At 40.7% G+C, this 23,329-nt stretch overlaps 1 protein-coding gene across 4 annotated transcripts in view; it reads right to left on the bottom strand.

Annotated features, from left to right (window-relative positions):
* The window catches only part of raph1a (Ras association (RalGDS/AF-6) and pleckstrin homology domains 1a), a 108,416-nt gene that overhangs the window by 51,737 nt on the left and 33,350 nt on the right, over positions 1 to 23,329 (bottom strand). Inside the window, exons 3-9 of one of the 4 annotated variants that reach the window (XM_042495348.2) lie at positions 15,398 to 15,541; positions 14,326 to 14,434; positions 14,078 to 14,217; positions 13,325 to 13,564; positions 10,879 to 11,031; positions 10,451 to 10,630; positions 5,210 to 5,284 (exon numbers count right to left, since the gene is read on the bottom strand). In XM_042495348.2, coding sequence (XP_042351282.2) covers positions 5,210 to 5,284; positions 10,451 to 10,630; positions 10,879 to 11,031; positions 13,325 to 13,564; positions 14,078 to 14,217; positions 14,326 to 14,434; positions 15,398 to 15,541 — 1,041 coding nt within the window. The remainder of the gene's footprint in view (positions 1 to 5,209; positions 5,285 to 10,450; positions 10,631 to 10,878; positions 11,032 to 13,324; positions 13,565 to 14,077; positions 14,218 to 14,325; positions 14,435 to 15,397; positions 15,542 to 23,329) is intronic. The other 3 variants (XM_042495349.2, XM_042495350.2, XM_042495351.2) reach the window with 3 other exon arrangements.

Genomic DNA, 23,329 nt, shown 5'->3' with positions numbered 1-23,329 from the left:
TGCTGAGGCAGTGTAACACTGACACAGAAAGAGTACGACGTATGCAGAAACACACACACACACGTACTGTAACATGCCAACAGCCTCACATACAGTACACACATTTACACACATCTGTGCTCTGCCAAGTGCACGCGTGTGATAATTATACCCTCAGCCTAATCACTGCTGCAGGAATTAAACTGGCCCCATAATCTGCCTGGAATCTCAGGATCCATCGTGGCCCCTCCCACTCTAATCTGGGACCACACCTTTATACAAAATCCATATCTTAACCCTTTGAAACCTAATCAAATTGATTTAATTTTTTATCGAAAACATAGGAAAAGGGCAATGACAAACATACAACATGGACTAAAAAAACAGCAAGAAATTACCTAAAAATAAGCAAAAAAAGAAGAAGAAAAAAACAAGAAAATGACCTTGGAAAAGTGCAGAAAATTTAAAAAAATATATATACATCCATGTTTCTGAGAGAAATAAAATCAATTTGCTTAGGTTTCGAAGTGTTAAATAACCAGTAAAAGGCATTTAAAGGCAGCACAAGAATACTGACGTTGAACATTGTTTGAAAGGGTTAAGTCTGAGTTACTGCAGGAGGGAAACACTGAAAGGCGATGAGATGGGTAAACTTGGCACCACCGCGGTAAAATCTGGATTTGAAGCCAATGGCAGCTGCTGAGATAATATGTCTTAGAGTAAAACATTAATCTGACTACATTCACTTAATTTGGACCCACTGAGCTGAGACGGATGTCTGGAGCCAGTGCTGCGCTGTTACTGGAAATCTGCTCAATGCAGCGGAGCGGCAGTGGAGACAAGTCCTCATTTGATAATTCAGGGATGTCTGCTAGATTATATAAACTAGTTCAAAACCAGTTTAAAGTGTACCTGTTCACAACAGGCCTATCACTCGCCCTGTGGTATTGGTGCTCGCAGGTTGGTTTTTTTTTTCAGATTTAAAAAAAAAAAAAAATCCTAGAAATGTCCAGATATCCTAGAAATGACTAGAAATCCTAGAAATGTTCTAGAAATGTCCAAAAATTCTAGATATGTCGCAAACTTCTAGATATGTCCTAAAATCCTACAAATGTCTTGAAGTCCTGAAAACGTCTTAAAACTCTAGATTTGTCCTAAAATCCTAGAAATGTCTCAATATCTTAGAAAACTCCTGAAATCCTACAATCTCCTAAAATCCTAGAAACATTTATGGGGCTGCTGTGACTGGCCCCTGGCCTCCTGTCGTTTTACAAAAGTGGCCCCAAAGCAAAGCAAGCTGAGTATCTCTGCACTACACTTTATAAAAGCAAAGTTATTAAATATTTTTGTAAATCTCCTTTCCATGTTGCGCTCTGTAGATGGTCCCTGCTCACTCGTCTCAGGCGTTATGAAGACGTTATTTGTCCAGCTCAGAGGACGGTTCGGTTTGATGACATGTAGCTTATGAATGTAGCTTGTTGTCTGTCTCACTGCTGTTGGTAAGTGACGTCGTTTGTGCTATAGCATTGTTTTATTTGTTAAGTTGCTGTCCCCGCTTCCTGTCACTGCACACCGGCACTTAGTCTTCTTGTGGCAGCCCACAGAGTACCGGACTGAACCGGCCTCCTTTCACTCCTGGTTATAAGTTAATATGGCAAAGAAATCCTGGATTCCCAGCAGTACACACACAAAGTATGAGGTAAATTAGATGAACAGTTCCTGAGATACACCAGGGACAAACAGACAAACAGACGGACAGACAGACGGGCATTCTTTGATTTAGATGATCTCTAAAAGTAGCCGACTGAGGTCTATTTGATCCAAACTCAGTTTGACCATGTGAGCTTCTTTCTCTCCACATAAAACCGGGAGGACTCAAAGCAGATTTACAGGTCTGTGTGCCGCCATCGCAAAGACGACCAAAGCCAAGGACTCCAAACGAGACGGCGCGCTGCCAGCGAGCCGCTCTGTGTGTCGTGTGAGTGCACGCGTGTGCAGAGGTGATGCTGCAGGGAATCACCCGTCTCCGCACCAAAGCAGATTATCCCTCCAGCTCTGGCACATTCCTCAAACATCCAATCAAATGGCCTCATCTGCTTTATCATCCAATCAAATCATGACATCGGCGATCCAATCAGAGAAAAGCCTACTAATGCACGCACGCGCGCACACACACACACACACACACACACACACACACACACACACACACACACACACAGACACACACAAAGAGATAAATAAAACTTTGCCCTCAGCCATTAAGAAGCCTACAGCTTTAGCTTAAGAGCAGCAGAGACTCTAACGAACATTACCGTCACATATCATTAAGATCCCGGGACATCCTGTACATTATCAGGAATACTAAACTAAAACGCCAACACTCTATTAAACCTCCTTAAAATGTTGATCTTAGTTGGGATTTTCTCCAGTGTTCTTATGTGATTTAGTACGTTTTGTCAAATTATTCATGAGTTAACTTCTACAACCAGAGCCGAGGACAGGCTGCCTCCACCAGCTCACTGATCCGAGTACAACAACAACAGCATCAGCAGTAATTAGTGTAGCAGGTAGTCCCATTATCAGCATTGATCGCTGTTAGCCAGCAGCAGGCTCATCTACTCAGCTCCATTACTGCCACTGGCTGAGCTCCAAACACTCATTACCAGGCAGAACAAACCAGAGCTGCTTAACAACTACCTCTACGATAACCTCTGAGAGCTGAAAACAACAAACTACAAGCTGCAAACTGAACATTAAAAAAAGACACTTTGCAAACTAAATACTGCAATCTATACACTGCAAAACTACAGACTACAAAGTACACACTACAAGCTAAACGCTGCAAACCAAAGACTGAAAACTAAACACACTGAAGTGCAAACATCAAACTACAATTTGCTAAGTACACCCTGCAAACTACAGATGGCAAAAAACCAAATGCTGCAGGCTACGATCAAACTGTATGTTGAAAAACACAAGTTGCAAACTTCAGGCAGCAAACTGCATACTGCTAACTACAGACTACAATCTCCACATTGCAAACTCCAAACAGCAAAACTGAATGCTGCAAATTACAGACCGCAAACTACACGTTACTAACCACAGACTGCAAACTAAATGGAAACTACAAATGGCACACTACATGTTAAAAACTACAGATTGCGAACTACAGTACACGCTGCAAACTTTATGCAGAAAACTACACACTCCAAACTACAGTCTGCAAAAACAAATTTCTCTGGCAGCACGCCGTCTCGTCTTTTGAGCACAAAATATTGACAAAAAGTGGAGGAATACTTCACTGCAACAGAAAACAGTAGTTTCCAGTAAGATCAACGCTCAGGTGATTTTGGCAGATAAAAGCAGACACAGAAGCGCTGACTGACACACTTACCTGTGCTTACTTTCATAAAACACGAGTTTATTCCACCATCATTATTAATATAATCATCCCAAACATTGTTAGAAGCAAACAGTGCTGCAGCAGTCTGACAGAACGATCACACAGGATCAGTAAGATGACATTCCACAAAACTGTCTGGAGACAGTCAGGCGATTTATATACTGAGACAGCAGAACTCTTCGAACAAAACCTAAATTTGGTGTGTTTTTATGGGCAAAGTGTCCGAGCAGAGAGCCTGTGTGATCGCATCCTGAAGACTCTTCAGTCCTGTCAGCCGCTGACACTCAACAGTCACATATCACACAGAAGAAAAGAGGCGGCTTTTTTTCCTTTTCCCTTAAACACAGCAAACATCATGCTTCCCAGAAAAAAGTCGTCTCTGCACTCCAACTGCAGATTTGACCGAAACGCTGTTATCACCAAAAAAAACCAACCTGCAAACAGGAACCAAAGAGCTGCTGTGTGAGACGCACAGAGCAGAAGAAACAAATATTCTCTCCATACAAACGCACAGGTGAGCACAGAGCTCAGAATCCACAAAGCTTTACAGAAGACAGGCTCAACACAGTGAAGGAGGGGAGTTACGCGTTTTTTTTAACTGTAACGATGTTAAAATAGACGTTTTTGTTGCAGCTGTTCTACAGAACAACTCATTTGATAACTGCTGAAGCCTGACCTGCACGTCTGCCACACAAACTTACATTTGTGATTAAAGGTAAATATTCTACCTTCAGTCAACTTGTTTCAATCAATGCTGATGAAACGATTAATCAAAACCAGTTAAATGTAAACGTTTGTGCTTCTTATTCAGAAAACTCACAGTTTTTACATTTTTTTGTATCTGTTTACAGGGCAGACTTGCTACATTCAATATGGTGGACGCACAAACAAATCGCAGCAATGGGCCACCGCGGTCAATGCGGCGTCCACGTATATATGTCTATGAATGCGACTCTTGCGTACGCTCCTGTGGAGACGACCTCTGCTGTTTCTGCAGCCTGGTGCCAATAATTTATGATAATTATCATATTTGTACGCTAATTTTGCTGTCTGTACGACGTATGATCACCAATTCCAAAATTGCCGTAGTCTACAATCATTTCACCGTTGTGACACTTAATTAGTTTAGTTTACACGTCTCATTTTAAGTAGCGTCCTGGCTCCTGCATCCGTGCTCACTCATCACTTCTCACATGATCTCATGACAGCCAGTCACGTTTGGTGTAGGCCACGATGACAGGAACGTCATCACGTTTGGGTCACGTTCTTCGCATCATGGTCGTTTGTTTTCGTGAACACTCGGCTGCCAGCGTCGTTTCTCTCTCTCAGGCAGTGGGTTTGGCTAGATTTGTAGATGTGTAAAAATGTTGTTTAAATATTTGTTAACTAAAGTTATAAATTAAATTATTCGTTGTCATGACTGTGACTGGCGTATGATAATTTTTCTCAAAATATGATAATTTTGAGCTCCTGGAACGACAGTTTAACATTTCCAATCTGGCGACACTGCTCTCAGTAGATCACCATGAAAGTCAGAGTTTTGTGATGTGGTGCGGGCACTTCCAGTACTATCGGAGTCTCTGTAAAGCTTTGGGATCACACACCGGCACACTGCAGCCAAACAGGACACGTCACGACACTGTGCATCACACCGACACACACAACCCCACTGAGGACGAGATGGTGAAAGAGGGAGATGGAAGGAAAAGGAGTTATCATGCAAGGTGGCTGCTCCTGATGCGTGCTTCATGCGTAAAGAGACAGAGAGGGAGAGCAGCAATTTAAGAGGAGAGGAGCGGCATGCAGAAGTGAAAGAGGTGTCACCTTGGTCAGCAGGTGGGAAGGTTTCCCTGCTATGTTTCTCAGAATCAGAGAGGTTTCCCTGTCCAGATAGGAGTGCTTCAAAGAGAGAGAGAAACAGATAGAGAGAGAGGATCGGGTGAATTAATCTGTGTTTGATTGACCGGATGTGGCAGTTTAGCAGAAAACTGTGACGTGAAGCAGAGACAGAAACCTGTGAAGGAGAGCTGCACGTAAAATCAACAGATTACAGAGATGATGCAGGTTCGCTGGGAGGAAACATTAAAACAGTAAAAAGTATTTAAACCTTCGCGCAAATGTTTCATTGTCTCTTTGGAAAATGTGGAGGAAAATGCAATAAGCAACTTGGCAAGAAATGTGCAAGAAATCAATAGATATAGAAAATTATATTAGAAAATTGAAAGAAAAATGTCCATAAAACTGTGTTTAGAAATATCATATTATATATAAAAATTATCTCACTGAATTTAATTTAGAGGTCATTTACTTAATCTTGTCTTTTTTTTTGTTGCTACTTTGCTTATTTTTGTGGTAATTTTCTTGTCACACTCTTGTTGAATGTTTGGGTCTTCTTAAGTTACTCAATGTTTGCTTCTCATGTTTTTGAAAGAAATCAAGTTTCAAAGGGTTAACTGACAGCATAAAATCCATCTGATCCTGTAAGACTGTTGTAGTTATTTTCATTAGATTTTTGGGAGCTGACTTTCCTTAACGCCGGCGTCTGCAGTTTTATTTTGGCAAATATCCCATGATAAACTTTTAGCATAATGTAATTCAAGTGGGCCGAGAGAAAATTAGACTTCTGCACCTCCTCTTGGCATCTTTATTCAGGATTTAGAAAATCTAACCTGTGACAGCAGACTCTGGACAATCACAAGTCGTTTCAGGGAGAAAGCGTTCCTATCGGCTGCTCTACAAATGCAGATGTGCGTACATGTTTTGCGAAAGTCTGATTCAAGGATCCTGCAGAGAAAGTTCCAGCATTGACAACAACTGTCCAAACTGCAAAACAACCCAAAAAAGGAGAGAAAAGAGTCTAAGGGGCCGTTTACACGGCAACGGTTCGTGCATGAAACATCAAACTTTTGCTGCGGTTTGGCCTTTCGTTCACACTTGTTCAGCTCACCATTGGAGTTTTGCGAAATATGGCTTTTTCAAATTGCCTGAAAAATCACCTCATGCAAGCATAAAACTGTTTTTTTTATGCGTTAAATTTGAGGGTTTTTTTCAACATTGACGTGTTTCCAGTAGGCGTATTTTAGATTTGCTAATTCAATTTGTGCAAGGGCTCTTTGTACCGGGAGCCGTGATTGGCTCTGGCTGTGGGGGCATCGCCGTGGGGGTCGCCCTGTCTCGGCTGGATGGGGGGGTCCTGTCCACAGCTTCACGGTTTTGGTGTGGACTCCCCGGTCTGTCTGGGGCGGGGTGATTTCTGTAGCGATGTCTCTGTGAGCTTTGATCAGCTCCTGGTCCAAATGGCCCTCCATGATGGCGTTTCTTCATTTTAGTCGTCTGTGCTCGGCCGTGTTTCTTATCCAAAGCCATTCTGGTCCGTGCCTTTTTAATGTCGTCTTTCTGTTTGTGTTCTGGGGGGTGGGCCTGGGAAGGGGAGGTTGGTTTATATGTTTAGATGTTGTTTTATGTTTTTAACTTGTGAAGCACTTTGTGCTACATTAAATGTATGAAAAGTGCTAAATAAATAAAGTTTGATTTGATTTGATTTGAAGGTTAATGGAAACCTGCCGACTGTCTCTACAGTAAATGCTGTAAAGTCTGTGGACCAGAGCTCTGTTCATATTTCATTGGGAAATAAAGGTTAAATAATTCAAATAGAGACCAGTATACACTCACGAGTTTACTCACACACACTGCAGAGCAGCAGGAGACCAGACTGCTTCTCATGAATTATTCATTATTGACTAAATTATTGACTATATTTCTCATATTTACTGACACTGTGAATCTCACTGACATCATGAGACAAATCTACGGCTCACTGAGCTTTATTTAATCCCACATACGTGCAGCAGAGCTGTGAGTCACCGCTTCACCGTGAGCAGGTTCCTGCTGGGCGGACTGGGATCCAGAATAGAGCCTCAGAGGGTTTCACTGTTTTTACTCCAGGGAAGGAGAAACAAGACGTTTGTGCTGGAAAGTAGAGCTGTGGTTGTCAGTTTCAGGCATTAACATTTTTTTCCATAAATTTTCAAAACTGATCTGTTTTCTTCATATTTTCCAGTGATTTCTTTTTTTAATTTATTCTTTTTTGGACCTAAAATATTTCCTTTTAAATTTATTTTGGAACATATGTATTTCTTTACAAATATTGCTTTTAAAATAACATTTTGATTTAATCTCATTTTGTTTCAAAAAAAGATATCGCTGAAATCTGATCTGCATTTATAGTGCTCATGAAAATAAATTAATAAAAACACAAACTGTACAATTCATTTTCAGTCACTCAAACACTATCTGATCTCATCTCATAAATCTCATCTACGTGTGTGTGTGTGTGTGTGTGTGTGTGTGTGTGCGCGCGCGCACGCTTCAATCACTAGAAACCCTTTTATAGAAAGCATTAGATCTCTCTGATAACCACAGATTAAAAATAATATTTAGGTCAAACACACACACACACACACACACACACACACACACACACACACACACACACACTGATTACAGTCGGCTTTTCCCTTTGGCGAAGATCTGACCATCGACATCCAAGTGTGTGCTTGCGCGCGTGTGCGTGTGCGTGTGTGTGTGTGTGTGCGTGCGTGTTTGTGTGTGTGTGTGTTGACCCCCTGTGGGAAACATTGATAAAAACAGCGAGCTGCTAAATGCTGCACAGGAAGTTGCTGTTGCTGTACAGTTGTATGTTCCTGTGTGAAACACAAGAGAATTATTTGTCAGTCTGAAATAAATGTGAAACATTCTGTGCACAATGACCGTACAGATCTGACAGATGAGTAAATGTTATGTTGTATGTATATATATATATATATATATATATATATATATCATATATTACTAAACATGGTCCCCAATCAATCAATATATCAACATCTTCCCCATTTCCATGGTGACATAAGAGAATAACATTTTCTCAAGGTCACATGGCCAACTAATTAACAAATGGTCATTTTGTGGGTGAAGAACTCTGTGTTTTTTTTATATGTATATGTATTTTTTTTCATTGTTTTCTGGACATTTTTTAATCCCCAGCTCATTTTCACATAATTTCCTTTCCACCTTCACTAGTTTCTTGCAGTTTGCGGGACATTTCTTGCTAAGTTGCTAATAATCTTTTCTTTTGGAAAGGAACAAAATCAATTTTCTCAGGTTTCAGAAGTTTAAATGCTTGTGAAAGGCGTCTGAAAAAGGAAAACTGATGTTGATCCAGGTGTTAAAGGGTTAAAGCTCAATCATAGATATATCATATAGCTTTTGTCTTTTCCTCTTTCATTCTTCAGCATTATGCTGAAAGACAAAGGCTATTTTACACCAGAGTCGAGCCCAAAAAACAGTGAAGTCCCTGGTCGAACGCTACTCTGATTAGAGAGTTCATATTCTGGGGTTAATTCAGGGAAACCTTTATTTCTTTAAACAGTTCAGTGAGGACTCTGTTAGTTTTTCTGCCCTGAATAGACTCAGAGAGACTCAGTGATTCAAACTGCAGCAGTTTCTTCCGAGCCGGACTCAAAGGAGCAGCGCTGTGGGCAGAAAAGCACTCAGGCTCATCCTCTCCTCCCTCTCTCTTTGTTTTCTTTCTCTCTGTTATTTTCCTCCGTCGCCCGTCTCTCGTTCTTCAGCATCTCTGGTCATTTGCTGACTCACTCCGGCCTCTGGTCTCATTACTCTGATTGTTTTTGTTCCTTCACTCCTCCTCTCTCGTTCCTCTCTCAGATTTGTGTTTGTGGATGAATTTGGAGCAGTAACCCAGTTTCCTTCTCACTGAGCAGGTTTGCAGTGCAGCTCATTTGTCTGAGTTGAGCAACATTAACATTAACAACGCTTTGGGTTAAATTCTCCGTGTATCCACCAGGGTCCGAAACGAAGGAGGAAAATGCATGAAAACAAGCCCCTGTAACTGTTCTGAGCTCCTTTTTTATGGCATTTCATCCTGCACACATTTTTTGCAAGCACATTCACATCTGACTACGCAGGTGATTCAGGGAAGATTACGACCGGGCTTTTCTTTTCAGAGTATTCTGGGACAGAAAAGCGAAGCGGGTTTTTGATCTTAAAAGAAGCGAGGACGCAGCCCGAAGCAGCAGAAAGAGCCAGCAGCTGGAGAAAACGCCAGCCAACACAAAGCACTGCTGCAGCCAAAACTGACAACAACGACTCTGTTAAAAGCTTCTCAGCACGACCGAGTGGACTGTTGCAGGAGATTTGTTCCTGTTCTGCAGCTCTGGGAAACAAACTGATGTACAGATGAGACAAAAAGTTGAACCTAAAAAGACACGTGGGTTCATCACTAAACCTGACTTGCTCTGTCATTCTAAGTCACAGTGGGCCTCATGCAACAACATTCTCTTAAATTTTTTCTTTTAATTTTATGGTAGAATAAGAGAAATTTCAGAGACTGTTGCTGCATGAGATCCGACCCATCGACCCTGAAAGACATAACTAAAATAAAACAAGTTTCTGAAAACATTTGAGGTGAAAATTTGGCAACTCAGTGACAGAATCTTGATTTATATTCAATCAGCACTTCCGATTTAATCGATTTTGGGGGGCTATCTAAGCACTGGTTAGATGGAGAGAAGTTTATCGCAGTTCATCTACATATACTACACAGATTATTTGATGCAAAGCTGGTGCAAGATCAGCAAAAACGACTGAAAACACTGTAGTATGCATGCCAGGCCAGTAGTTGGGGGTGTAACTTTGTAAAGACACACCACAGAAGAAGACCACATGCATGTGCTAAGTGCACCGTGACTTCATCATTCTGCCTTGCCAGTTTACAGGGTGGCGTTTTCAAAAAATTACCCTCTGGAACCCGATTTCAAACGTTTGCATTTACAGACCCCAAAAACAGCGTTTTCCTGTTAATGAAAGGCCAAACCGAAACAAAAGTTTAACGCTTCATGCAAGAACTGTTGCCGTATAAACGGACTCTTAGTTGCTGGTTTATTAGATCCACCAAGCTCAAGATAATGCATACTTATCTCTTTATTCTCCTTATTTTATATCCCGAATTCTTCATTCTTTAGTGAACAGAAAGTGGGCGTGTACCTCTGTGTTGTGGTGACCTTGACTGGCTCCTTCAGCCGACGGCTTCACTGACGGCTGCTGTCCGTCTGATTCGTTGGAGCGAAGGACGCTGTCCAACGAGTCCATGGAGGACGCGGAGTTGACAGAGACCTCGGACGCCGAGGTGACGGAGGAGCGCGAGGAGTGAACGATCGAACGAGCCTGAAGAGAAAGAGACGAGTTCAGACAACAGAGCAGGTTTTTCAAAGCTGGAGGAACCGAAAAGTCACGTGGAGACTTCGCAGCTCCAAAAACTGGAGGAGAATTCACTCATATACAGTTAATAACCTCAGTTATGAGGTGTATGTATCAATTTTTCAATCTCTCTGCGTCAAACTTGTGATGTTGAAACTAATTTTAACATTTTCATTCATAAATTGTGAATCAAAACGCTTTGAGGGTTAGTGTACCTCGTGTTCGCTGACTGTGCCCACCGATCCCGTACGTCGGTGTGCGCGCTGAGACGATCCAGGCCGTCGCATCGTGGCTGACGTATAGGTGGAGGCGGAGCTAAGGGAGTGGGAGGAGGTCTGACGAGCAGCTTCATCCATACTGAGAGACGCCTGAAGGAGTGACAGAGGACAGGAGGTGAAAACAAACACAAAACTAACACAAGTGAGCACTGAGACTTCGGACTTATATTTCTTGTAATTTTTTTGCTAAATTTTGGGTCTCCCTAGGTGGCTTTCCGCTTTCTTGCCATGTTTTAAAAGAAATCAAGCCCATTTGCTAAGGTTTCAAAGACTGAAATCACATCGAATGCGTAATCGCACACGGCATCATCTCATCAAGCCCTCGGTGGCCATAAAGAAAGACGAACTCCTAAATTTCTATAAATCGATCCAACCAGCAGGTACAGATTGGTGCTCCCTTTTCCCCCCAAAAAAATCTATAAATCATTTTTATGTGAGGTAACATGAGCTGCCACACAGAGCTGGCAGACTTCTGTAACTGCACAGACTAGAATTACTGTAATTACACACAAAAAACTTTCTTGTGATCACATCCAGCAGTTAAATAAGGTGAAGACACTGATCTGCTAGATCACAGCATCCCTAATTTTCTGCCAGCTGGTCGCCTTGGCAACCTGCTCCTGCTCTTGGCTGCATTCAAGTGCGACCAGGACAAAAGCACATGCTGTCACGTTGGCAGACCATAACTGCTTAATTTCTGTTTGAATGAAAACTCCAGTGTATTGAAAACCTTTGATACTGATACTGTTTTTCGGTGAATAACTGAATGTCTTTGAATGCTCATCAGAGGACTCAGTGGAGCTCTGATGGCTGTAATCTTTCAACACACCATTGTTTTCTCCCTGAAAGCCCTTCTTTTTAAACCCAGACAGTCCTACTCAAAGGGAAACTAGAACTACCACCACGCTGTTGTAAAATATGCCTCCGCAACCGGCCAAAATGCACTTAAAGTTTACATTAATGTCTGTAAAAACATGGATACTTCAACACAGTTTCGAGATTAGTGTCACCAATTCAGTATCTGACCAAACGTCCTCCCTTTTTTATGACGTAATTGCTGTAGTGAATAATTGCCAGAAAAGTGTTTTCGCAGAATGTTATTTCATCACTTAACATTTATGTGACATTCTGGCATAATTACTGACGAAATCCTTGAATTACGACCAAAGCATGTCAAAGTGGCCTTTGACAACCAAATTCTTATCAATGAATTCTTAAATCCAAGTGAGATGAGATCAGAGTGAGACAGATGAGGTTACAGTGACCTCGACCTTTAACTTCCAAATTTTCACAAGTACAAAGTGGACATCTGTGCCAAATTTGAGGAAAATTTCTCATGGCCTTCTTGGGATACTGCATTCACAAGAATGAGATGAAAAAGGTCACAAAGACCTCAACCTCTGACCACTGAATTCAAACCAATTAATTCCTAAATCCAAGTGGACGTTTGTGCCAAATTTGAGGAAAATTCTTCAAAGCCTTCTTTAGATTCTGCGAGCACAAGAATGAGACAGATGCAAAGTCACGGTGACCTTGAACTTTGACCACCAAATTTTTTCATTGTTAAGTCAAAGTGAACATTTGTGCCAAAGTTGAGGAATTTCCCTTATGACCTTCTTCAACTACTGCTTTCATGAGAATGAGATGCGCAAGGTCACAGTGACCTTGACCTTTGAACCACCAAATTCTAATAAGTATTTCCTTAAGTCCAAGTGGATGTTTGTGCAAAATTTGACGAAATTCATCAAGTAGTTCTTAAGACATCATGTTCAGCAACCTGAGAAACATAATAACTGCAGTCACAGCTGTTGTTGAGACATAAAAACATAAAGAATCTAAAAGGCTGCAGCAAATGTAGAGACCACAGTCGAGAGGAAAATATCGTTCGACCACAAAAACACTAAAAAAAACAAGTTTCCCTCTTTGCTGAGCATCAGCACAAAGCTCTGCCTCCAGTTCTCTCTGACCTATTTCTGTTCCAGTATCAAGAGAGCCCACTGTGTCTCTGTCCCAAAATGCTCTTATTTCTACAGACTTCCATGAGCCTGATGAGACAATGATTGGTGTATTTTAAAATTTGAAATGTTCACTTCTTGTTAATAGTTTCACTTTAAGGCCAAACAGTCCTGTCTTTACAGGTGTCATAGCATAGCATTTTGGTTTTTGTTACAAAACACATGTTGGGGTTTTTAAATAAACAATATGTCCAATAATGTCACACACATATATTTTATTATATAAAACAAAACAAAACAAAACAAAACAAAACAAAACAAAACAAAACAAAACAAAATAAAATAAAATAAAATAAAATAAAATAAAAACTACGGAAGAAAAAAACAAAACAAAAAAAATAAAAATACATTCCCACACTCGCACACACCTTCTCCAGCTGGGCAGTGATGTCGTCAAGACTGAAGTTGGAGGCCAGAGCCGGTCTCCCATGATGCCCGGTGGGAGCTCTGATGGTGCCGGCAGGTGACGCTCTGGTGCTGCTGCTGCTGCTGCTCGCCCCGCTGCTGCCGCCTCCACCGCTGACGCTGTTACTGCTGCTACCGCCACCGCTGCTGCCCCCTGCTGGCTGCTGCCTGCTACTGCGCCCTGCAGGAGGCTTCTGACGGACCTGGAGACACAAAGAGAGATTAACATTGACTCGTTATTTTCATTATATCAATGATTTGTTCAATTCTGCTATTTTTTAAATGTCTTTTGTGTTCTTAGGCCGTGTTTTGCTTGAACTATGTTACATGGTCTCCGGTGGTCCTGCTCTGTTTTGCACGTGTTCATAAACTTTCAGGAAACAAGCACAAATACAGATGACATGAATGCAGAGTCGTGGTTTATTGTTAAAAAGATTTGATACTGTGTAGAAAGTGGCTGAATTTTGGGGCTGCTCTGTTTCTGCAAAAATTGGATATCAGCGAGATTAGTGATGATTGGGTAGAAGATATGTATTTATCCTTTCATTTTACTTTGCGTCATTCCCTGTTTTTTTTCTTTATATCTAAATGTGCAAAACTCAAACTTTGGTTAATGTTTGGTTTGAGTACCCTTTTAATTCTCCGTTCATTTCATGTTTAATTCTTCATAGGTTCATTGTCCAATATAAAATTTTGTGGATGATAAATCTGTGTACCTTAGTGTCGGTCAAACCGAGGCGGGCCATGCCGCCCGCACTGTTGGGTTTGGTGTTGATGGTGCTGAGTTCCTGTTCGATGGAGCAGAGATCCGCCATGAGAGCGTCGAGGTCCACGTTCTCCCCCTGATTCAGCGCCTCTGCAGGCAAAGAGACATCAGCATGTGAGACCAAAAGAAGAGAGACGGAGCAGGAGAGGAAATGTGTGTTTAAAATGAATCAAACTGCAAAGGAGAAAGGTGTCGGACCGTTGATGTTGTAGATGGAGAATCTGTAGGAGAAGTTGGCCATGTTGGTCTCCTGTCTGAGGGGAGCTTTCTGCTGAGGGGGCTGCTCCGGACGACCGTCATCCAAACTCTGCACAGACACAACATTATAACTTCTGTGTCACAACAGGCTGCTGAACAATAATTAGGTAAGTGTGTATTCTGACCTTAACATTATTTATATGCACATTTTCCAACACAAGCCATACAAACTTGAATGCTCATTGGTTTTAACGATCATCCCATCATATGTAGTTTTGTAATAAAGAAAGGGTGTGGCCTATAGTTACTAACACCCTACATTTGGGTGTGCATAATTATTAGTCAGCTTCAGTACCTCAGGGAAAATCTGCCAAAAAAGAGATTTCAAAAACTGTAAAACAGTCTTCAAAAAGCTAAACTACTGATGTGTGACCACAGGACAATCGAACATTTTGTTAAAATAGCCAAGAGGGTCACAAAGAGGAGGAGAGTTGGAGGGGCCCTTTGTTTGTTCATGCACAGGGGCCCTTTGTACCATTATTCACCCATGATCCAACTAAATATATAACATTATTTGAAGCCTGTTTCCCTTTACTTAACTATTTTAAAACCTTGTCATTTGAATAATATGTAGCTGTTATATATGTTTTGGTTCACTTATGTACTGAACAACAGCCAAGACTGGTTATTTCTATTTGTCTGGTTTATTTTTTTATTTACCATTATTATTATTATTATTATCATATTAACTTTTTTTAATATGTATTTTTTTTCCTACTTTGGTTATTTGTGTAAACCTGGATGGGAGGGTGTGGATGGGCATCTGCGTAAGTGACAATCAGGTATATACATGTATTCACATGTCAAATGATTAGATTTCGAAAATATGAATGAAGTTGGAAAAAAAACAACCTCTTGACTTGACTGAGGGCATTTTACTTGTTCAACAATAAAAATAATCCTGAAAAATACAATTTGCCTAATAACTGTGCATGCTGTGTAGATAAAATTCAGTGATGCAAACATGCAAAGTCTAATAATATAACATGCAGATCAGCTCTGGACCTCTTACTTTGTGTACCTGCGTGAGTTTGTCCAGCTCTCCCAGCCAGGCTCCAAACATCTTATCCAGGTCCTGGTCCTCCTTATCGCTGTCCTCTTCTTCCTCCTCCTCTTCCTCCCTGACCTCCACCTCCTCATCTGACAGCTGATCCATCTATAGAAAAGAGGTAAAACGAGAAGGAAAAATGAAGAAAGTTAAATCAGCTTCAGTTTCAGGACAGTGATTGTTCAGCTCCATCTAGTGGCCAACAGTCTGCACTACACTAACAACTGCGACCCGCTTCAACCCGTGAATCAGCATCATTACAAGCAACCAAAATAAGACAGTCAGGGTCACAATGACCGGACGACAATGGGGACAAATAGTCCTGACATCGTTCCACAGAAGATTTCAGGAAGCCACATAAGAAGCTTTCTTTGAGCTTTTTAAAAGCCTCTTGGAACACATTTAAAAAGCCGCAATAAAAATTCAAAGATGACAATAAAAAGGCTGTTTGCGACAGATTACAGCTGCTGGAAGTCATTAAAATATAATAAATGGACAGAACCAGGAATGCAACAGTTACAGAGACAAAGTGCAGCTGTATTTCATAAACCAGACGAGACGCAGAATGAGTCAACACTGTCCCTGAAAAACGACATGACCCATTAACACTTTAAAACCTGGATCAACATCAATTTATGCTGCATTCAGATGCCTTTAACAAGCTGTTTGACCCTTGAAACCTAAGCAAATTGATTAGATTTATCATGAGTAAAAAGGTAAATAGCTAATTTGGTAAGAAATGTTATATTGCAAGAACTAGCAAAAAGTGACAAGCAAATGATTTGAAAATTAGTTCAAAATGGGGGAATTTATTTTTTTTAAATGAGGGAAAATGTTCAGAAAAATATATTTATAATTTTTAAAACCATATATTTAAAACTATGTCACTGAAAAAATGTACACATATATTTTATACATATTTTATATAGGACATTTGTTGTTACTTTTTGTCTCCCTTTTAAAAAAAACTTTCTTGCACATTTTGGGGCCATGTCTTGTCGTGTTGCTCATTGCTTTCTACCCATATGTTGTTTTTTTTAATAAACCAACTTGCTTAGGCTTCAAGGGGTTAAGGCATCTTCATTTTCAGACATTGTAAGTGCTCTAAAGAAAGTAAAGAACATAATTCTCTATCCTTGGTCCAACTTGTCCTCAGATTGACCCAAAATATTCTAATATTAATGATCCCCAGTTGGTGCTGTCTTTTTGTGATCCTCTGATCTTTCCCAAAGCACCGTTAGGATGTGAGCTCCTTCACAACAAATACCAGAATCAAAAGACATGAAATTAGCAGAGTGCACATATTCTCCCAGGAGGTTAAAGACATGTTTCACTCCCGGAAAGATGGTCTTTTTTTCTTAAAACTGGGCTGTTTCTGATGTAAAAGCCATAAACACTTTATAAACTGGTGACCAGAGGAAACAGCAAAAGGGGCTGTGGCATTTTTTGCTCAAGAGGCAAAAAAAACCACAACAACTACCAGAATGCACTGCCCCAAAAGGGACCAATACACACTCCCAGTGGTATGTGAGTTGCTCGAGTTGCTTGATCTAAAAAAGACAACAACATGGTGGCTAACTGTTAACAGTCTAATATTTCCATTTAACAGTGAGTAAAAATATTTTTTTGGAGTTTTTCGGGGATTGTGTATTGTGTGTTTTTGTTAGTATCACATTAGAATATGCATATCATGATGACCCATAAATATGTCTGACTTCAACATTTTTTCCTGATCAAACAACAGAAAGCCTGAGTGCAGCAGCACTGATTACAGAGAGCCAGAAAAAGGGGAAGAAAAGGTGGAAGGTGGACTATTGCAGAATCTTTATGTAAGTCATTAAAGCCTCTGGAAACATGGCTTGAAATAGTAAGGATGCACATATTATATCAAAGTTGAGTTGGGTGCTTTTTATTATGCATGTAAGACCCTAAATTACCCATTAAGAAAGTATTTGGTGATTTTTGGGTCCCAGAGACTTAAATAAGTTGCTCAGAACACTTTGTCACTTCTCGAGCCACAATATTTTCTAACAAGATCACCTGAACAGCCTGACCTACGGGTCAACTAGCGGGAGTGGGTCGACCCATGCATCACCACCACCCACAATGTTAAGATACAAAGCTGGTTAAAAATCTATGACTCATGACACTTTTACACTGCGGGGTGAAATTAACTCTGCAGCCAGCGGACCATCAGGACTCTAGACAGTCTTGTTCTTGACCTTTTGTCTTTGTATCATTCTGCATATTTCTGATATTTTGTAGCCAAACTTTCCTTGCACTGAGCAAAATAAATGAATAAAAATGTTTAAGATTTTCATAACTATTAAACACCAATACTTTAAAAAAAATCCTGATATTTAGAAGGTCAAAAAGCCTATTTGACTTCTTTCAGAAAGACGGTCTCTCAAAAAAAACCCCACAACAATCATAAAGGTGATTTATAACAAAAGAATACAAGAAGCAGGATGAGGAAATTCAGGGGAAAGGTTATGAGAGATTAAGACTCTGTGTGTGTGTGTGTGTGTGTGTGTGTGTGTGTGTGTGTGTGTGTGTGTGTGTGTGTGTGTGTGTTTTAAACTGTTTATGTAACAACACTGAGAACAAGTCAACATACTTTTGGAGTGTTGCTGTGATTAATGACGGCAATAATGATCCTTCACTAAGACACACGCAGGCATGCATGCACACACGCACACACGCACACACACACACACACACACACACACACACACACACAGATATGAAAATAAATAGCGGCTCGAGCTGGAACACAGATCAGAGACAAAGACGCAGCAGCTGCTGAATTCTTCTCTCTGTGTTGATAACCAGTAGCAAATATTTTCTCACCCTGAACACGATGTAATACATCTTTAAATGATTTATCAAACTAAAAACTTTGTGTGAAAATAACTTATGATTTATTAAACAGAAGGGATCGAAAGTTTAGTGCATGAAAAGTAAACATTCTGTACGCTGATTTGACAAAGTAAATAAATGAAATTTCAATTTCCAAAAGAGCATATCAGTAATTTAATCTCTTTAACCCTTTGAACCTTCAGCAATTTGGCTTGATTTCTTTCAAAAACACAGGAAGCAGGCAATGAGCAAAGAAAAAATAACCCCCAAATTAGCAAAAAAGAAAAAAGTAAAGAGAGAAAAAACTACTTTTTAAAAAAAGCAAACAAGACCTGAAAAACGTGAGTTAAAAAATATAATAATTATATAAGTAATAACTTCATAACTAACTTAAGTAAGTTAACTTAATAGTAGTAACTTCACAAGTGATTTTGAATAAGTTATTATGATAATTATAAATAATAAAAAAATAATTATTTTACATTTGTAAATGTGATAATTGGCTAAAAATAGTTTTTCCCTCTTTTTCTTTTGCATTTTTAAAATAAGTTGCTCATTGCCTTTTTTCCCATGTTAAAAAAAAATATATATATAAAAAATTACAGCAATCTGCTCCGTGTACAAAAGTTACAAAAGTTAAAATACTGGTGACAGGCGTCTGCAAGCAACAGAAAAAAGTGATGTTGCTTCTGGTTTCAAATGATTAATGAGCTCTCTCTCTCACCTCCTCCCTTCATCTTCATCTCACCTCCCTCCTGTATGCTCTCCTCCTCCCGCCTCTCCTCACCCCTTTTTCTCCCTCTCCTCCTGATCTCCACCCAGGCGACCCCGAAGGATCGCCCAGGGCACAGTGTGCTATTCCTGGGTAGCTGTTTTGTCGGCGCCCCCCCGTCCCTCTCAGGGGAGACACAGCTAGCCAACACACACACAAGATTAGAGAGCAGTGTGTCACACACCCACATACAAACACATTGAAACACACACACACACACACACACACACACACACACACACACACACACACAGAGGAGCGGCGCTACAATTAGATCCCTGTGGTTAGCAAGGTCTGTCATTTAGACTGGAGGATAGGGCGAGTGTGTGTGTGTGTGTGTGTGTGTGTGTGTGTGTGTGTGTGTGTGTGTGTGGTTTGGGGGGACTGCTGAGGGATTAGAGGAGCGTTGTGAAAACTCTCACAGCTGCGCTCTCGTACAACAATCGGCTGTTTCCACGCAGGCCAACAAATGAACCTTTTTTCTTTGCAGGCAAAAATCTAAACGGGAAGCAAATTCACTTCACGTTGCCTCTGAACTCGCCTTCCTCCTCGGATGCAGCTTTTTTCTCTCCGGCAAAAACTGCTCAAAGCAAAGCTGCTGCCAAACACAGAAACTGATTAAAGTGCCATGAAATTGTGATGCGTTTTTGCAACTCTACTATGAGTACAGCTGTGTATGTAACAGGTGATAATTTTATTATTTATCATTTTTCTTTATAATTACATTAATCCTTTGAAATCTGAAAAACATAAGCAAACATAAGGCAACAACGTGGACCAAAAATTAGCAAAAAAAATGTTGAAAAATTGCAAGAAAACTTTTTGAAAATAAGAAAATAAATGCTGAATTTTTTAAAAATATATGTATTTGTTTTATACATTTTATTCTGTATTTTTCTGTGACATAATTTTAAATATATGAAATGATGAGTTAGCGAGGTCTGGTCAGTCGTCTGTGACCGACAGAGTTTTACAGTTGTGCTGAATATTATTTTTTTTAACATTTTAACATTTCTATTGTATATTTTTATAAAATTTCAGGAGGGTATGAAAGTATGAGATATTACACACTGCCCAAGCGTGCTAACCGGTTTAATACATACTTGGCAGTTAACCCACTAACCGCTGACATCTTTTCTTTTTTAGGTGTTATCATCCCATAATAATGTCGCTGCATGCAGGGGCCACCTTCAGACCTCAAACTAGAAGCTCTGTGTGGAGGAATGAGGTGAGGTGACTTTATTTGTACCTGTTGGTAGTTTGTTTTGCAGCACAGCAGAGAGAGCATCCACGTTAGTTTACAACATTAAACCAGAGAAACACCGACAGAGAACAGACCGATAACAGACAACGCAAACACCAAAGCTTACAAGAAACAAGAGAAGCTAAAGCAAAACTGCTAAATCAAATGTAGCCCAAAAGGCAGATAAATAGTTCTATTAATAAATATAAACATTTAAAAATTAGTGTGCATCCCATGTTAGGCTTTATTTCAACGAATGATTGCGGTTGGAACAAAGCCGTTCCTGTGGCACTTTTCCGAAACCCAGGTGCTTCAAACGTTCGCCCAGCCGGCAGGAGCTGAAACTCCTCATTAGGGGCTGCGAGTTAAACAGCATACAGGGACTCGATGCTCAGCTGTGACTCACCAATCAGGCGACGGGACCATTTAAAAAAGACTCAGTCTGCTCCTGTCTTTCAGTGTCAGATTGCCAGACCATGCCAGCAAAGAAAAGGATCAAACCCACTCAATAAAAGCACGATAAAATAGCGTGAGCACGGTTTGTGGAAGTTCGTCAGCTTCCTCAGGCAGAAAAGACGTTGGCGGCTCTTCCTGCACAGAGCCTCACAGTTTGCTTCCAGCGTAAGTGAGCTGTCAATAACAGTGCCGAGATATTTATACGTTTGCACAAGTTCAACAGTTTGACCCTTAATTATTGTATCTTCAGGTGTGCCAGCATTTTCCTTAAGATCAATGAGCACAGCTTTCATTTTTGATACGTCGAGGTCGAGATTTGATGTTTCACACCATCTGACAAAATGATCGACAATCGGCCGCTCCCTTTGTCCTGCAGCAGACTGACAATTACTGCATCATCTGCGCACTTTAACAATTACACGCTGAATGGAAGGAAAGCAGCTGTCAGAAAATAAACGTGGAGAAAATAACAAAAGTTCAACAAGGAGACAGAAAAAAGATCCTACAAGTTTTGCTGAATTCATGTGACGTCAGAAGGTCGGAGTCGTTCTTCTGACTGTCTTCATGTGCCAGCCTATCGATATATTATTTTATTTTTGATATATTTCATATATTATATATTTTATTTATTTATTTTTTTTACTTTTAATCTAGGTCACTCTACATGGTCAGCAGTTAAAATGATTTATTTATTTATTATATTATTTAATATGTGAATTCATAAAAAAATTTCTTACCATTGACCAAACATTGACTTTTTCCTGCCGTATTTACACATTTATGTCGTCAAGGCGGCAACTAAAATAACGTTGTTATCAATGTCAGTATACTCGCCTGGCTGCTTTACAGTTAAAAGTCTGCTTGCTTGCTACAGATAATAGATGCATTTACTAAAATCTGACGCTACTAGCAACAAAATAACTAAATATATAATTTTTTTTAGTTTATTGTTGACATTTTTCATGCTTTCCGCCATTTCTGCTGCCCTGAAACGTCGCGCAAACGTCACCCAATCTCACTTGTAATTACGACTTTAGAGGACTCTCTTTAGGTGCTCGTAACTTGTAAATATGGTAAATATGATATTTCCAGGGAGCACCTGAAGGCAGCATTTGTCCACTCTGTATTAAACTGCTTTCAGCTGTTTATCAGACAGCATTTAATGCACCAGAAAGATCTCAAAACCAGCACTCTGTCAAACTGTGCTCCCTGTCAAACACAGCTGAGACAGCAAGTCCTGCTCATGGGCTGTAAGTGCTGTGTGTGTGTGTGTGTGTGTGTGTGTGTGTGTGTGTGTGTGTGTGTGTGTGTGTGTGTGTGTCCAAAGTAAACAGTAATTACTTTACTGCAGCAGCCACACTCCTCCTGTCTGTCACACTGAAACCATACAATCATCCTCCCATCCTTCATTCCTCCTGCTTCTCCTCTGTTTTTCTTTCCGTTCCTCCTCCTCTGTCACTGTTTTCCTCCCTCCCACTTCTCGTCTTCCTTGCTTTTCTTTTCCAGCCTCCCTCCTCGTCTCCTTCACTTCATCACTCCTCGTTTTTAATCAGAGGGAGTGAGACGATAAATACAAAATTTATTACTGCAGTTTCTTTACTTTCTCTTGCAACAAGAGAGCGTTAAACTAAGAGAGGAAAGAAGAGGAGAGGAGAGAGGAGAGGAGAGGAGAGGAGAGGAGAGGAGAGGAGAGGAGAGGAGACAAGTGGAAAGCAGAGGAGATTTGAAAGGAAATGAGAAAAGGAGAGGAGACAAGTGGAGAGGAGACAAAACAAAGAGAGGAGAGGAAACAAGAAGACAAGAGTGACAGAAGAGAGGAGAAGAAGAAACAAGTGGAGGGTAGAGGAGCCTGGAGGAGATATGAGGAGATACGAGGAGAAGGTTAAGTGGAAAGGAGAGGAAACAAGTGGAGAAGAGAGGAAAAGAAATGTGTAGAGGAGACAAGAAGAGATAAGAGAGGAGGAGACAAAGGTAGAGGAGAGAAAAGGGAGGAGGGGAAGGGGAGGACAACATACAAAAGGAGACACATGGAGATAGGACAAGAGTAAAGGACAGAGGAGGTTAAAGTAGACACGACACTCGGAGAGGAGATGGGAGGAGATAAGAGTAGAGGAGGGAAGTGAAGAGGAGACAAATGTAGAAGAGAGGATAACAGAAGAGGAGACAAGCAGTGAGGAGAGGAACGAAGAGGACAACAAAACAGAAAACAGGACAAGAGGAGAGACATGGAGACGGGACAAGAGGAAAGGAAAGAAGAGATAAGAGCAAAGAAGAGATGAGGAGACAATAAAAGAGGAGACAGGAGGAGGCAGGTGGAGAGGAGAGCAGAAGAAGAGCGTTCTGAAAAAGCTGCACTGTCGCCAACATTTTCTCCTCCAACATCTGCTGCTTTAGTGCCCCTGAGCAACACACTCCATCTGTACTGGGCAGCTCCCAGTTTCCCACAGCGCAGCACGCAGCCTGCACTGGTCCATCACCACAACAAGACGACTACAGAGGAGGCTCTAAAGGAGCTCCTTCATTCAGTGTGGCCCGTTCCCACGGCTCTATATCAGGACATCTCACA

Source organism: Plectropomus leopardus, chromosome 10 (assembly GCF_026936395.1).
Source record: "Plectropomus leopardus strain MGB_pleo_1.0 chromosome 10, ASM2693639v1, whole genome shotgun sequence".
NCBI classification, from domain to species: Eukaryota; Metazoa; Chordata; class Actinopteri; order Perciformes; family Serranidae; genus Plectropomus; species Plectropomus leopardus.
This window is presented reverse-complemented; position numbering and strand designations above follow the sequence as displayed.